Raw genomic sequence first — 15,528 nt, 5'->3', positions numbered from 1 at the left:
GAAGAGTGGGAAAGACTGTATCTTGTGGTTTGAGTGCCAGCTCAGCTGCAATACAATAGAATACCTGGTAGACGTCTAAGGTTTTTGACTCTAGTCCTTGACTCCCAGACAGTACTTCTGTACCCACCCAAGGCCTGGGGGACCTCACCACCCTGAAGAGAAGGACACAGGCCTGGCAGGCTTTGCCACCTGTTAATTGTAGAGCCCCAGGATCTTGAGTGAACATAGGCTGCAGCCAGAGGTTGAGTACAGCAGGACTTAGGTGAGACCAAATGCTACACTAGCTTCAACTGTGATCCAATACAGTCAGCAGTGGTGGCCACAGGGGTACTTGTGTCACTCAACCCCCAACTTTAGGTGGCTCAGAACAGAGAGAAAGACTGTATGTTTAGGAGAAAGTAAAGGAAAAGAACATGAGTTTCGGCCGGGCGCGGTGGCTCACGCCTGTAATCCCAGCACTGTGGGAGGCCGAGACGGGCGGATCACAAGGTCAGGAGATCGAGACCATCCTGGCTAACACGGTGAAACCCCGTCTCTACTAAAAATGCAAAAAATTAGCCGGGCGTGGCGGCGAGCGCTTGTAGTCCCAGCTGCTTGGGAGGCTGAGGCAGGAGAATGGCAGGAACCCGGGAGGCGGAGCTTGCAGTGAGCCGGGATCGCGCCACTGCACTCCAGCCTGGGCCACAGAGTGAGACTCCGTCTCAAAAAAAGAAAAAAAAAAAGAACATGAGTTTCTGCCTTGTAACCCAGGGAATTCTCCCGGATCTTGTCCAAGTTCATCAAGGCAGTACCTCTACAAGTTTGCAAAAACTAGTGTTACTGGACTTGGGGTGCCTCCTAAAGCAGATACAGCTTAGATCACCACACCCAAGTCCTTTCATATATCTGGAAAGCATTTTCAAGATGAACAGGTACAAATAAGCACAGACAGTGAGAACTACAATAAATATCTAACTGTTCAATGCCAGACACCAAGGAACATCTACAAGTATCAACACCATCTAGGAAAATATGACTTCACTAAATAAACTAAATAAGACACCAGGGACCAATCACGGAGCAACAGAGCTATATGTCCTTTCAGACAGATAATTCAAAATAGCTGTGTTGAGGAAACTCAAAAGACATTTAAGATAACACAGAGAAGGAATTCAAAATTCTATCAGGTAAATTTAAGAAAGAGACTGAAATAATTAAAAAGAATCACGCAAAGGCCAAGCGTGGTAGCTCACACCTATAATTTCAGCACTTTGGGAGGCCGAGGCGGGTAAATCACCTAAGGCCACGAGTTCAAGACCAGCCTGGCCAACATGGTGAAACCCCATCTCTACTAAAAATACAAAAATTAGCCAGGCGTGATTGTGCCTATAATCCCTGCTACTGGGGAGGCTGAGACAAGAGAATCACTTGAACCTAGGAGAGGGAGGTTGCAGTGAGCCAAGATCACACCACTGCACTCCAGACTGGGCAACAGAGTGAGACTTCATTTCAAAAAACAAAAACAAAAACAACAACAAACAAAAAAAGAATCAAGCAGAAATTCTGGAGCTGAAAAATTCAATTGACAAACTGAAAAGTACATCAGTCTCTCAATAGCAGAACTGATCAAGCAGAAGAAAGAGTTAATGAGCTTGAAGAGAGGCTACTTGAAAATACAATCAGAGAAGACAAAAGAAAAAAATTAAAAGAATGAAGTACAACTAGAAGATATAGAAAAATAGTCTCAAAGGGGCAAATCTAAGAGTTGTTGGCCTTGCCAAGCAAGGTGGCTCACGTTTGTAATCCCAGTACTTTGGGAGGCCAAGGTGCAAAGATCACTTAAGCCCAGGAATTTGAGACTAGCCTGAGCAACATAGTGAGACTAAATTTATTATTTTTTTATTTTATTTTATTTTTAAAGTTATTGCCCTTAAAGAGAAAATAGACAAAGAGATAGGAGTAGAAAGTTTATTCAAAGAGATAGCAGAGAACTTTCCAAATCTAGAGAAAGATATCAATATCCAAGTACAAGAAGGTTATAGAACACCAAGCAGATTTAACCCAAAGAAGATTACCTCAAGACATTGAATAATCAAACTCCCAAAGATTATGGATGAAGAAAGGATTCTAAAAGCAGTGAGAGAAAAGAAACAACATACAATGGAGCTTCAATAAATCTGGCAGTAGACTTTTCAGTGGAAACTTTACAGGAGAGAGTGCCATGACATATTTAAAGTGCTGCAGAAAAGAAACTTTTATTCTAGAATAGTATATCTTATCTGGTGAAAATATCCTTCACATATGATGAAGAAATAAAGACTCTCCCAGGCCAAAAATAAAATTAAAAATAAAAAGCAGCGGAATTTCATAAATACCAGACCTGTCTTACAAGAAATGCTTAAGGGAGTACTTCAATTTCAATCAGAAAGAAAAAAATATTAATAAGCAATGAATAATCACCTGAAGGTGCAAAACTCACTGATAATAGTAAGCACACAGAAACACACAGAGCAGTATAGCACTATAACTGTGGTATCCAAACTACTCTTATCCTGAGTAGATAGACTAAACAATGAACCAATCAAAGATAATAACTACAACAACTTTTCAAGACATAGAGATTATAAGAAGATATAAATAGAAACAACAGAGTTAAAAAGGTAAGGGGAGAATGTTAAGACATAGAGTTTTTATTTTTCCTTGTTTGTTGTTTATGCAAATAGTGTTAAGTTGTTATCAGGTTAAAATAATGGGTTTAAGATAATATTTGCAAGTCTCATGGGATTCATCTTTGGGACCCAAGTATTTTTTAACACACGCAAATCAATCAGTGGGACAATGATATCAACAGAATGAAGAGTAAAAAAAACCATATGATCACTTCAATTGATGCTGAAAAAGCATTTGATAAAATTCAACATCCCTTCAACATTAGCAGTGGCTAATGCCTGTAATAATAATAGTAGCAATTCAACATTAGCAGTGGCTAATGCCTGTAATAATAAAAACCCTCAACACACTGGATATAGAAGGAACACACCTCAGTAAAATAAAAGCCGTACACAACAGAATCCCAGCTAGGATGATACTGAATGGGAAAAGACTGAAAGTTCTTCCTTCATACTGGAAGTCCAAGCTACAGCAATCAGACAAGAGAAAGATATAAAGGGCATGAGAATTGGAAAGAAAGAGGCCAAATTACCCTTATTTGCAGATGATATGATCTTATATTTAGAAAAATCTAAAGAATCCACAAGAAAATTGTTAGAACTGATAAATTCAGTAAAGTTACAAGATACAAAATAAACGTACAAAAATTAGTAGCATTTCTATATACCAACAGTGAATGATGTGAAAAAGAAATATAAAAAGTAATCCCATGTATTAAACACAATAGCCACACATAAAATTAAATATCTAGGAATTAACTTAATCAAATATTTCTATAATGAAAACTATAAAACACTGATGAAAGAAATTGAACAGGATGCCAAAAAATCAAAAAGCATTTTATGTTCATGGATTGGAAGAATCAATATTGTTAAAATGTCCATACTACCAAAAGCAATCTACAGATTCAATGCAATCCCTACAAAAATAGCAATGACATTCTTCACAGAAATAGAAAAACAATCCTAAAGTGTATATGAAACCACAAAATACCCAGAAAAGTCAAAGTAAAACGATTAAAACTGGAGTAATCACGTTACCTGACTTCAAATTATACTACAGAGCTGTAGTAACCAAAACAGCATGGTACTAGCAGAAAAACAGACACATAGACCAATGGAACAGAATAAAGAATCCAAGCAAATCCACACACCTACAGTGAAGTCATTTTTGGCAAAGGTGCCAAGAACATACACTGAGGAAAAGACAGTCTCTTCAACGAATGGTGCTGGGAAAACTGGATATTCATATGCAAAAGAATGAAACTAGACCCCTATCTCTTGCCATATACAAAAATAAAATCAAAATGGATTAAAAACTTAAATCTAAGACCTCAAACTATGAAACTACTACAAGAAAACATTGGGGAAAATCTCCAGGACATTGATCTGGGCAAAATTTCTGGAGTAATATCCCACAAGCACAGGCAACCAAAGCAAAAAAGGACAAATGGGATCACGTCAAGTTAAAAAGCTTCTGCACTGCAAAGGATAAAATCAACTAAGTGAAAAGACAACCTACAGAATGGGAGAATATACTTGCCAACTACCCATCTGACAAGAGATTAATAACCAGGATATACAAGGAACTCAACTCTATAGAAAAAAAATAATAATAATCTGATCAAAAAAGTGGACAAAATACTTAAATAGACATTTCATCAAAAAAAAAAATACAAATAGCAGACATATGAAAAGGTGCTCAACATCACTGATAATCAGAGAAATGCAAATCAGAAGTACGATGAGATATCATCCCACCCCAGTTAAAATGGCTTATATCCAAAATACAGGCAATAACAAATGCTGGTGAGGGTGTGGAGAAATAGGAACCCTTGTACACTGTTGGTAGGAAGGCAAATTAGTACAACCACTATGGAGAACAATTCGGAGCTTCCTCAAAAAACTAAAACTTGAGCTACCATATGATCCAGCAATCCCACTGCTGGGTATATACCCATAAGAAAGGAAACCAGGCTGGGAGCAGTGGCCAATGCCTGTAATCTCAGCACTTTGGGATACCAAGATGGGTGGATCACCTGAGGTCAGGAGTTCAAGACCAGCCTGGTAAACATGGCAAAACCCCGTCTCTACTAAAAATACAAAAATTAACCAGGCATGAAGGCAGACACCTGTAATCCCAACTACTTGGAAGGCTGAGGCTGGAGAATGGCTTGAACACAGGAGGCGGAGGTTGCAGTGAGCCGAGATCACACCACTGCACTCCAGCCTGGGCAACAAAGCAAGAATTCATCTCAAAAAAAGAAAAGAAAATCAGTATATCAGAGAGATTACATGCACTCCTGTGTTTGTTTCAGCACTGTTTACAATGAGATTTGGAAACAGCCTATGTATCCATCAACAGATGAATGGATAAATTACGATGAACCTATAAAGAAAATGTGGTACATTTACACAATGGAGTACTATTCAGCCATAAGGAAGAATGAATTCCAGTCTTTTGCAACAACAGGGATTGAACTGGAGATCATTATGTTAAGTGAAATAAGCAAGGCACAGAAAGACAAACGTTGCATGTTCTCACTTATTTGTGAGATCTAAAAATAAAAACAATTGAACTCATGGACATAGAGAGTAGACAGATGATTATCAGAGGCTAAGAAGGATAATGGGGGTGGTAGGGAAAAAAACTGGAAAGAATGAATAAGAACTACTACTTCATAGCACAATAGGGTGACTACAGTCAATAATAACTTAATTGTACATTTTTAAATAACTTAAAGAGTATAATTTGATTGTTTGTAACTCAAAGTATAAATGCTTGAGGGGACGGATGCACCATTCTCCAAGATGCACTTATTTCATGTTGCATGCCCATGTCAAAACATCTCATGTACCCCATAAATATATATACCTACTATGTACCCACAAAAAAAAATAAGAATAATCTTTAAAATGTTCAACTTCTCAACTGTAGTTATCGCTAGCTAATGGGATTTCAAGGTTACATTTACTCTTTCTTCATTTTTTAATATTTAAGTTATCTACAATTATAATGTATTTTTATAATAAAAAAGGTACTTTCCTTATGAGGGAAAAATTAAGACCATATTTAAAAGATCAGATTCTACAACTTTTCAAGATGCTATTGAAACTTCCATAAAAATAGCAAATGAAGGAAATTGTAGTCATGTTACGGTCCATTAGAGCTCTTCTAAATATAATAAACTATACTTATTTTTCTCAGACTGTTAAATCCTTATAAGGTATCTCATTATAGGTTGTCTATACATTGTACATATTTATTGACATAGTTCTTTTTGTTTATTTTATTTTGAGACAGGGTCTCACTCATGCCCAGGCCTAGAGTGCAGTAGTGCAATCGTGGCTCACTGCAACCTGGAACTCCTGGGCTCAAGCAATCCTCCCATCTTAGCCTCCCAAGTAGCCAGAACTACAGACATGCACCACCATGCCTGGCCAATTTTTTAATTTATTTTTCATAGATACAGATTCTCCCTATGTTGCCCAAGCTGGTCTCAAACTCCTGGGGTCAAGTGATCCACCTGCCTCAGCCTCCCAAAGCGCTGAGATTACAAGAGTGAGCCACTGCACTCAGACCAAAGTTCTTTTTAAAACAAAGAGCATTGGATTAGACTGTGCAATAGACATGAAACTTTTTCAAACATGAATAAAATATTTTCACAAGACAGAGAAGGGAGAAAGGAGGGAATGAACGAAAGAAAGGGAGGAAGGAAGAAAAGAAAGGAGGGAAAGAGCAAAAGAAAGGAATGGGCTAGGGAAGTAGAGGAGTAAAGATATGGAGAGAAGTCAAGACTGTGAGAAGAAATATGGCATCTGTGCAGATAGCAACAGGGGCAGTGTGAGAGTAGAGACAATCTTAGACAATCTGGGAACACGTTGGGGCATGTAAAGAACCAGCAGATACTTCCTTATCACTGACAAAAAAAGAAAAGAAAAAGAAAAAGGGGAAAAAAAAGGAAAAGGAAAAAGGAAAGGAAAGAAAGAGGCAGGAGAGAAAGGGAAGGAAAGGGAAAGGGGAAAAGAAACAAAAAAGGAAAGGAGAGGGGAGGGAAGGGGAGGGGACGGAAAAGGAGGGGAGGGAAGGAAGGAAGGAAGGAAGGAAGGAAGGAAGGAAGGAAGGAAGGAAGGAAGGAAGGAAGGAAGGAAGGGAGGGAGGGAGGGAGGGAGGGAGGGAGGGAGGGAGGGAGGGAGGGGAGAAACCAACACACATCGGTTATGACAGAAGCGAATGGCAGACTCCAGACATGAAGCTATGAACAGAAATTTGAGAGGACAGCATAGAAAGGGAGTCTAGTGTTAGACAGCAGTGGAGGAGAAAAAGTAAAGAATAAGAAATAAGGAGCAAGAAAGCCCCCCCTTTCTTGCAGTGGAGGAGAAAAGTAAAGAAATAAGAAATAAGGAGCACAACCCCCCTGCTGTGCTGCAGTGAAGGACAGCTCTTCTAGCTAATAAAGACTGAGTTTATGAACCATGCACAATCCATAGGCTTTCTCAGGACATGTATCAGAGTCTACTTCTCAATGCTTTATTATATCAAGACTTGACTTAACATCAACATATTGGCAATTGAGTTTTATTTTATAGCACTATAAACAACTAATGCCTTTTTAGTTGTGTTATGGAATAATTCTAGTAATATGCTACTGGATATGAAACTTTAAGACAAGATCACTAAAAATAATAATAATAATAACAGCTAATAATTATGAGTACTTAACTATGTTCCAGGTACTACGTTAAGCATCTGACATCTAATCAATCCTCACAATATTACTATACCCATTTAAGAGATAAGAATATATAATGATCAAATAAGTAAATTGCCCAAGTTTTAAAAGGTAGTAAATAGATGAGCTAGGATTTGAACCTGATCTGATTCAAAAATTTGTGAACTTGATCATCACCCAATATTCTTAATATAAAATTAAGCACTTAGAACAAGTATTGAGCCGAGTGCAGTGGTGCATGCCTGTAATCCCAGCACTTTGGGAGGATCGCTTGAGCTCAGGAGTTTGAGACCAGCCTGGACAATATAGGAAGACCTCATCTCTATTTAGAAACTCAAAAAATTAGCCAGGTGTGGTGATGCACACCTGTAGTTTCAGCTGTTCAGGAGGCTGAGGTGAAAGGATTGCTTGAGCCTAGGAGGTGCAGACTGCAATGAGCCATGATCACACTACTGCACTCCAGCCTGGGCAACAGAGACCCCTGTCTAAAAAAAAAAAAAATTTAAATAAAATATTTTTAAAACCATGAGTATATGCGGTACAGGTTTTCCCAGCTATCATGGTTTATGACCTTATGAATAAGATTGTATTAATCACCTATTACATGCCAGGCATTTAATTTTATGTATTTATCTCCTTTATTTCTCTTCACAAATCTGAGATTCCCATATCCTCAGGCCCATTTTGCATTGGAGGACACTTACCTGCATAATAATCATTATGAGAAACAACATACAAATCATGTCCTTCATTTCCTTCTTTAAATACTTCTTCATAGGATTTTGGTGGATTCACCACATCTTTAGCAGAGTATTCTGAAGGAAGAATTGATAAAATCAGTTCCAAGATACTTTTTAATCTATTTATAAGACGTTTATATTGACTAGAACAAATGAGAAATTAGGTATGTTGGATGCAAGTCTACATAGACATCCCGAGAGATCACAAAGCCAACATAAATGATTTATCAAGAAAGGGAAGCCCGCTTGACCTGGCTCACCCCCTAGAAGTCTGAAGCATGTTAGAACTTTATTATCAGTTGGCTGGGAGCAGTGGCTCACGTGTGTAATCCCAGCACTTTGAGAGGCCAAAGAGGGTGGATCACCTGAAGTCAGGAATTTGAGATCAGCCTGGCCAACATGATGAAACCCCATTCCTACTAAAAAAAAAAAAAAACACACACACACACAAAAATTCCAGCCTGGCCAACATGGTGAAACCCCATTTCTACGAAAAATACAAAAATTAGCCAGGTGTGGTAGCACGTGCCTGTGGTCCCAGCTACTCTACTCGGGAGGTTGAAGCAGGAAAATCACTTGATCCCAGGAGGCAGAGGTTGCAGTGAACCCAGATGGCACCACTGTACTCCAGCCTGGGTGACAGAGCGAGACTTTCATCTCAAAAAAAAAAAAAAAAAAAAAAAAAAAAAAAAAGAACTCTATTATCAGTTAACTGTTTAGTTGTGGTAAGCCATATTCCAAGCACAGTCAAATTCCTGGTCCTGAGAATCTCTGTACAATTTTTATTTTAGTTTGCTGCAGACTTCTCAAGATGACCTAAACAAATCTGAACCACAAATTAGAACCCCTAATGCCCTATGGGGTAGTCATGGTGTAAATTTTGGCAGTTTTAGATGGAAGCATACACCCTGTGTCTGTTTGGATCTGAATCTGTATCCCAGGCCAGTCTCAGTGGCTCAGGTCTGTAATCCCAGTACTTTGGGAGGCTGAGGTGGGTGGATCATCTGAGGTCGGCAGTTCAAGACCAGCCTGAGCAACATGGTGAAGCCCTGTCTCTACTAAAAACACAAAAATTAGACGGGCATGTTGGCACACGCCTATAATCCCAGCTACTTGGGGGGCTGAGGCAGGAGAATCACTTGAACCTGGGAGGCAGAGGTTGCAGGGAGCCGAGATCGCAACAGTGCACTGCAGCTTGGGCAACAAACAGAGTGAGACTCCGTCTCAAAAAATTAATTAATTAATTAATTAATTTTAAAAAATGAATCTGTATCCTCAGTGTAGCCAGAGGTACCAGGGAAATCACTGGAATTAGGGAGAAATTCTTCTACTGGTCCTAAATCTAGAAGAGATGTTTGTTTAATAGCTGCATTCCCATGAGTAGTGGTTCCCAGTTTTGTGTACAGTGAATAATTTTGTTTTTACTGCTTTAGATTATAACTTGTAAATGTAACTCCATTTACAATTTCACTCTTCCCTTTCGACCTAACAACATAGATTAAGAAGTTTCCTTTATTTTGGCCTTTCTGCCAAGAATTAAGGTATATAAACTAATAGTTAAGAATATCAGAAGATTATTCCAATCAAAATAATCCTGTAAAGCAGAACTTCTTTTTGATATATGAACATTACACTTAATGATACACATATATACATGTTTTGAAACATTGTTTCTTTTATATGTTTAAATGAGGGACACTTAGAGAATACTTTCCACATTAAATAAACTAATCCTAGGTAGCAGTTATGATATAATGGCTATAATGCCATGTCTAACAGTTCTATACATAGGATTTCTTAAACCTATCGAAAAGAAGAGGTGGGAAATAGTCACTCACACCTGTAATCCCAGCAGTTTGGGAGGCCAAGGTGGGAGAATCATTTGAGTCCAGGAGTTTGAGGCCAGCCTGGAAACATGGTGAGACCCCAGTCTCTATATAAATATAAATATATATAGTTTATAAATATAAATATATATGTTTCATATGTTTATGAAACATAAAAAGGAGAGGATATTTAATCTACTCTAAAATACATTTTTCATGTGTCAAATTTTTAAAAACTTTAGATCTGATGCAATAAGGTACAACTCCAGATTTTACATTCCAAAGTATAATCTATCTTCAGAGTAGATGTCACTACCTTAAGGAAAATAATCTAATGAGCCTTTTGGTGAACAAAGCTAAGGTTCCTGGAAGAGAGCCTCAATGGGTATGGAAAGACAAAGAGAGAATTTCTCCACAAAAATAAAGAAACATGGAATTTGAGATCTCCTATGGTAAGACTCCTAGAGGGAGGGGATAACCTCAAAAAGAGTATAGGAGAGAAATCTGAGAAAGGTGTAAAGAAAGGCACCCAACAACATGGCAGGAACCTGGGTCTTCAGAAGGAAGAATAGCCTATGACCAGTTCTAATTAGTTATTTGTTGAAAGATGGTACTCTACTCCCTCTTAGAATCAGAGTGGAAGTCACTCTGCCCTGTGATTGGTTAATACACACGTAGACTTCATGGCTCTGCATGAATGGAGTGTGGTATACAGCATTTACCAAACTTACCTGTGCCATGAACTCTGTTTCATAAAGAGTTCAGAGTCATGAACACATGTGAAGCACTGATGGAAACAGAACACACGAATGGATGTCCAAGGCAAAGGGATTGCAGTTCTCTAGCTAGTCCCAGAGCCAATTTTTGTTGAGTACTTTCCTGTCTTTACACCATACCTACTATGCTCACTATATCTGGACTCCAATACCTGAATTTTTCCTGCTTCTGCATACATACATGTCAAGGATTTTGGTTCTGAGAGTAACTTGCTTGCTACAATCCCATCTTTCCTTCTTGAGTCATCGTTTACACCATCACCAAACATCATACAAATAAGATATTTGATCAAATTTTCCAAAGAAACTTATTTTACCAGCCCCTTCCCACCCCCCCCCCCTTTTTTTTTTTACTACCTCTGATGACTGCTGTCCCAAATGTCGTATTGATTGTGTCCATCCCTTTAGGTAATCCTGGTGCTTGATCATGAGATTTTCCTAATGGTGCTCGTCGATTGCTAAGATATATAGATTCTTTTTTATCTTTAATTTTCTGTTGAAATGTGGTAATAGGCTGTGGGTTTATCAATGTGTTTGCCTAAAAGAAATCATACAATGCACAAATACATCAACAAAAATAGTACAAATCTGAAAATGGAAACCCTAATCAACAGCTAAGGAGAGGAGACTATACGATTGTGGGAAAACATTTCATTATCATCACTGGCTTTGCTCACCTTCAAATGAACTGTCGGAATTGGCTATGAAGTTTAAACATGCCTAGAAGAACTTTCTAATGAGTTAAAAGGTTTCAGTGATACTAAAAGGTTTACGATGATAGCTTCCAGGTTACTCGACTCAAATATTTAAGAAAAGTGATGCCAGGTGCAGTGGCTCACACCTGTTATCCCAGCACTTTGGGAGGCTGAGGAGGGCGGATCACCTGAGGTCAGGAGTTTGAGACCAGCCTGGCCAACATGGTGAAACTCCGTATCTACTAAAAATAAAAAAATAAAAAATCAGTCAGGTGTGGTGGCACGCACCTGTAGTCCCAGCTACTGAGGAGTCTGAGGCAGGAAAATCGCTTGAGCCCGGGAAGTGGAGGTTACAGTGAGCCAAGATCACACCACTGCACTCCAGCCTGGGCGACAGAGTGAGACTCAGTCTCAAAGAAAAAAAAAAAGAAAGAAAGAAAAGTGAAAATGAAAAGCACAAGAACCACTTGACTTCCAAAAGTTCTCTTCAGATACAGAGATCAGGTCTTCTGAATCTAGAGTGTCCATTCAATCAGTAGCAGATAACAAACATTTTTACTCCACCTCTACTCAATGTCCATATAAGTATTCCATAGGGCCTCTAGGCAAGTCACTAAGGCAGTCTTTTTTTTTTTTTTTTTTTTTTTTGAGATGGAGTCTCAGTCTGTTGCCTAGGCTGGATTGCAGTGGCATGATCTCGGCTCACAGCAATCTTCGCCTCCTGGGTTCAAGCGATTCTCCTGCCTCAGCCTCCCGAGTAGCTGGGATTACAGGTGCCAGCTACCATGCCCCAGCTATTTTTTTTTTTTTTTTTTTTTTTTTTTTTTTACTTTTAGTAGAGACAGGACTTCGTCATGTTGGCCAGGCTGGTCTCAAATTCCTGATCTTAGGTGATCCTCCTGCCTCAGCCTCCCAAAGTGCTTGGATTACAGGCATGAGCCACCACACCCCGCCAAGACAGTCTTCTTTATTGTCTAACAAAGCCTGACAGCATTTCTCTTTATTGTGAGAAAATGGAATGCAACTAGGCTTTTATCATTTGAGAGGAGAATAGATAGTTTTTGGCTTAAACTATTAATTTCTTCACACCGCCTTGGCTGCTGCTGCTTGGAGTTTTTCTACTGCTCAAGATAAAGGCTTTTGGAAGACAGATTGAGAAAAGGCTAGTAAAAATATGGGTGGGAAGGAGACTGGAACTCACGAATTTCACTAATACCTGATTTGTGCATTTTCACCTTGGTAAATTAATAATGTACAAGGAAAAAAAGAAAATAAGTTACCGGTATTGAAATTTTAGATCTAATTCCATGTGTCAAATAAGGTGCAATTTGGGGATCATTTGCTCTTCCATAAAATACTCTTTCTACTCCAGCAGGTGGATATCTGAAGTTGAAATACTTTTTTGCCGCAGGTGGAGTAATTAGCTACAAAGAGTGAGGCAAGAAAATAGTAGTAAGTACAATTTCTAAAAATATTAACAGGACGGATCTATACCAATCAATCAACAACCTTAAGTGTATGCATGTAGTAAGCGCATTTGGAACTACAGCCCCAAATAATGAACATCCCCCTAAAATGTATTTATTTATTAATGGAAGTAGACAACATTTTTTTCCATGACACAGATCCTGAGAACATGTGCCCTAAACAACTTATTTTAAATGTTGCATTTAGAAAACAACCAGGAAGTATCCAGGTTACAAAGTATACCATTATTCCCACTGAAATAAATTGAATCCCCTGTAATTGAATCCCTGTAGAGCTAGAAACTGGAAGCCTGGGATTTTCACTTTCTTGGACAAAATCAATAGAAGGCCTCAAAAAACAGTAAAGAATCCAAATTGACCACATTAAATGTATACCACTTTCATAAGGAACGTTGAGTTGCCTATTTCTTAACGTTCACACATAAGGTAAAAGTAGAAACATAAAGGTATATTGAAAGTGCTCACCCTGGGAAGTTTTTCAGTCACGCAGCTTGCAACTCTGTAACCAACTGGAATAACTTTTCCTGCCTTTGGGAGAAAAAAATGGGTTGATCATTGTCAGGGTGGAAGAGGAGCATTTCCGAGAATGAAATTTATTTCAAACTTGTCCTATGCCTCTGATGCTACAAAGTTACTTTTGACTAACATAAAAAAGGAAGAACCCATAGTAAATATAAAGCAATCTTCGTATGTAACAAATATTAAATGCTATGTATATATTATAAACATTTATAAAATTGTAAGCATATATTTTTACAGCATTAACATTGTTAGTGATTCATCCAGTTACAGGAATTATGTGATGTGTTGAGGAATTCAGCTTTCAGAACAATCTTCTCATAGATCACAGGTTAATGATTCATTGTCCTATGTAACAGTGAAATAGAAGTATGATCTTTGGGAAGCCAAGAAGGGAGGGTTTCTCAAGGCCAGGAGTTCAAGGCTACAGTGAGCTATGATCACATCACTGCACTCCATCCTTGGCAATGGAGCGAGACCTTGCCTCTGAAAATAAATAAATAAATAAAATTTAAAACTAAGAGAAAAAAATTAACTTCCCATAGTGTTCTGGGTATCTGGAAAGAGGAGAGAGAGAGAAAGAGAGAGAACAAACAGACAAAAGCAGAGAAATTGAGAATGGAGTGGAGTGGATGGATGAATGAGTAGATGTGTGTGAACATATGAATGAATATATATGGGTAGGTAAAGTTTGTTATTAAGTGTTGAGTGTGGAATTCCTTTTAGTAAGAGTCATTAGGGTTTAAGAGACTATCTTGCTGACATCTCTAGGTATAAAAGAGGAAGCCCACAGACATAGCCAGGCAGAAAACTGAATTGCTTTGTTAAAAAAAAAGGGGGGGGGGAGAAAATATGATCTTTGTAATGTCTAATGTTTTGATATGAATTATTAGACTCCAGTTTGAAAGGGAGGAGCAAAACAACTTCTGATTAGATACACTAAGAAGGAAAAATCAAGGAGATGACAAATAAATTGAGAAGGTGTGTGGAGTCCAAGGTCTAGCAACAGGGTGAGAAGCTGGAGGGCGCCAAGATGGGAAATAAGACAGTGAGAAGCAGCCCAGTCTTAATGCTGTATCTTCAGTAAATTCTACCCACACAATTACATTATGTGAGAAGAACTTTGTGTAAAAAAAGAAAGGAACTGTGTTCTAACCTGGGCAAAAGCAAGACTGAGAAGACGGAGAAGAGGTATAGTGAGTTTTTTTAAATTCAGTTGGAAGTTATAAGAAATCTCACAGATACCAGGGAATACTGTCTCTCTTGCTATACTTAGGATAGGAACTCAAGTCTTTTTTAAAAATATGAAGGCTGCGAGGCAAGGCAGCTCACACCTGTAATCCCAGCACTTTGGGAGGCCAAAGGTGGGTGGATCATTTGGGGGTCAGGAGTTCAAGACCAGCCTGGCCAACATGGTGAAACCCTGTCCCTTCTAAAACTACAAAAATTAGGCAGGCATGGTGGCAGGTGCCTGTAATCCCAGCTACTCGGGAAGCTGAGGCAGGAGAATTGCTTGAACCCAGGAGGCAGAGGTTGCAGTGACCCAAGGTCATGCCATTGCACCTCAGCCTGGGTGACAAGAGCAAAACTCCATCTCAAAAAAGAAAAATAAAATTATGAAAGGGATCAGAACATGCCACCCAAAAATATGCCACTTTTGCATATGGATTATTTTGAGCTGAAGGCAGTTGAGAATCAACAGATACAGGAAAAGCTCAACACTTGGAAGAAGGTGTGGTAAAGCTATGAAAATAGAAAGGTTGGTTGAAAGTTTGTATTCAGGGCAATTGGATCCCCAGTTCTTCTCCATCCTATGTTATCCTTGTCTTCACACAAGCTCTCAACCCCTCTCGCCAAACTGTGGATTTGTTTTCGCAAAGCGGTTTTGTAGCCAGAAACATCAAGCTCAAGGTAAGGTAGCGGGACATTAATAAAGTATACTTTCTGAAATGCATTTCCTCTAGCTTCCTCTCCCACTGGGCCCTGGAAAGCAAGCAGCCAGGAGTCAAGCCAGCCCTCTAGCCAGTGGGCAGTACATAGGAAAGGCAGCAGGGCATCATGAATATAAATAGAGATTTAGAAGCCAGCCTGCTTGGGTTCAAAT

General features: G+C 38.8%; 1 protein-coding gene across 2 annotated transcripts in view; it reads right to left on the bottom strand.

Moving 5' to 3' along the window:
- Positions 1 to 15,528, bottom strand: part of EFHB (EF-hand domain family member B) — a 69,426-nt gene that overhangs the window by 32,042 nt on the left and 21,856 nt on the right. For both annotated transcript variants that reach the window (XM_030938820.1, XM_030938816.1), the window contains 4 exons: positions 13,371 to 13,433; positions 12,699 to 12,842; positions 11,081 to 11,261; positions 8,086 to 8,196 (listed from right to left, as the gene is read on the bottom strand). In XM_030938820.1, the coding sequence (XP_030794680.1) occupies positions 8,086 to 8,196; positions 11,081 to 11,261; positions 12,699 to 12,842; positions 13,371 to 13,433 (499 nt within the window). The remainder of the gene's footprint in view (positions 1 to 8,085; positions 8,197 to 11,080; positions 11,262 to 12,698; positions 12,843 to 13,370; positions 13,434 to 15,528) is intronic.

This window comes from Rhinopithecus roxellana, chromosome 1 (assembly GCF_007565055.1).
Source record: "Rhinopithecus roxellana isolate Shanxi Qingling chromosome 1, ASM756505v1, whole genome shotgun sequence".
Taxonomy (NCBI): domain Eukaryota; kingdom Metazoa; phylum Chordata; class Mammalia; order Primates; family Cercopithecidae; genus Rhinopithecus; species Rhinopithecus roxellana.
This window is presented reverse-complemented; position numbering and strand designations above follow the sequence as displayed.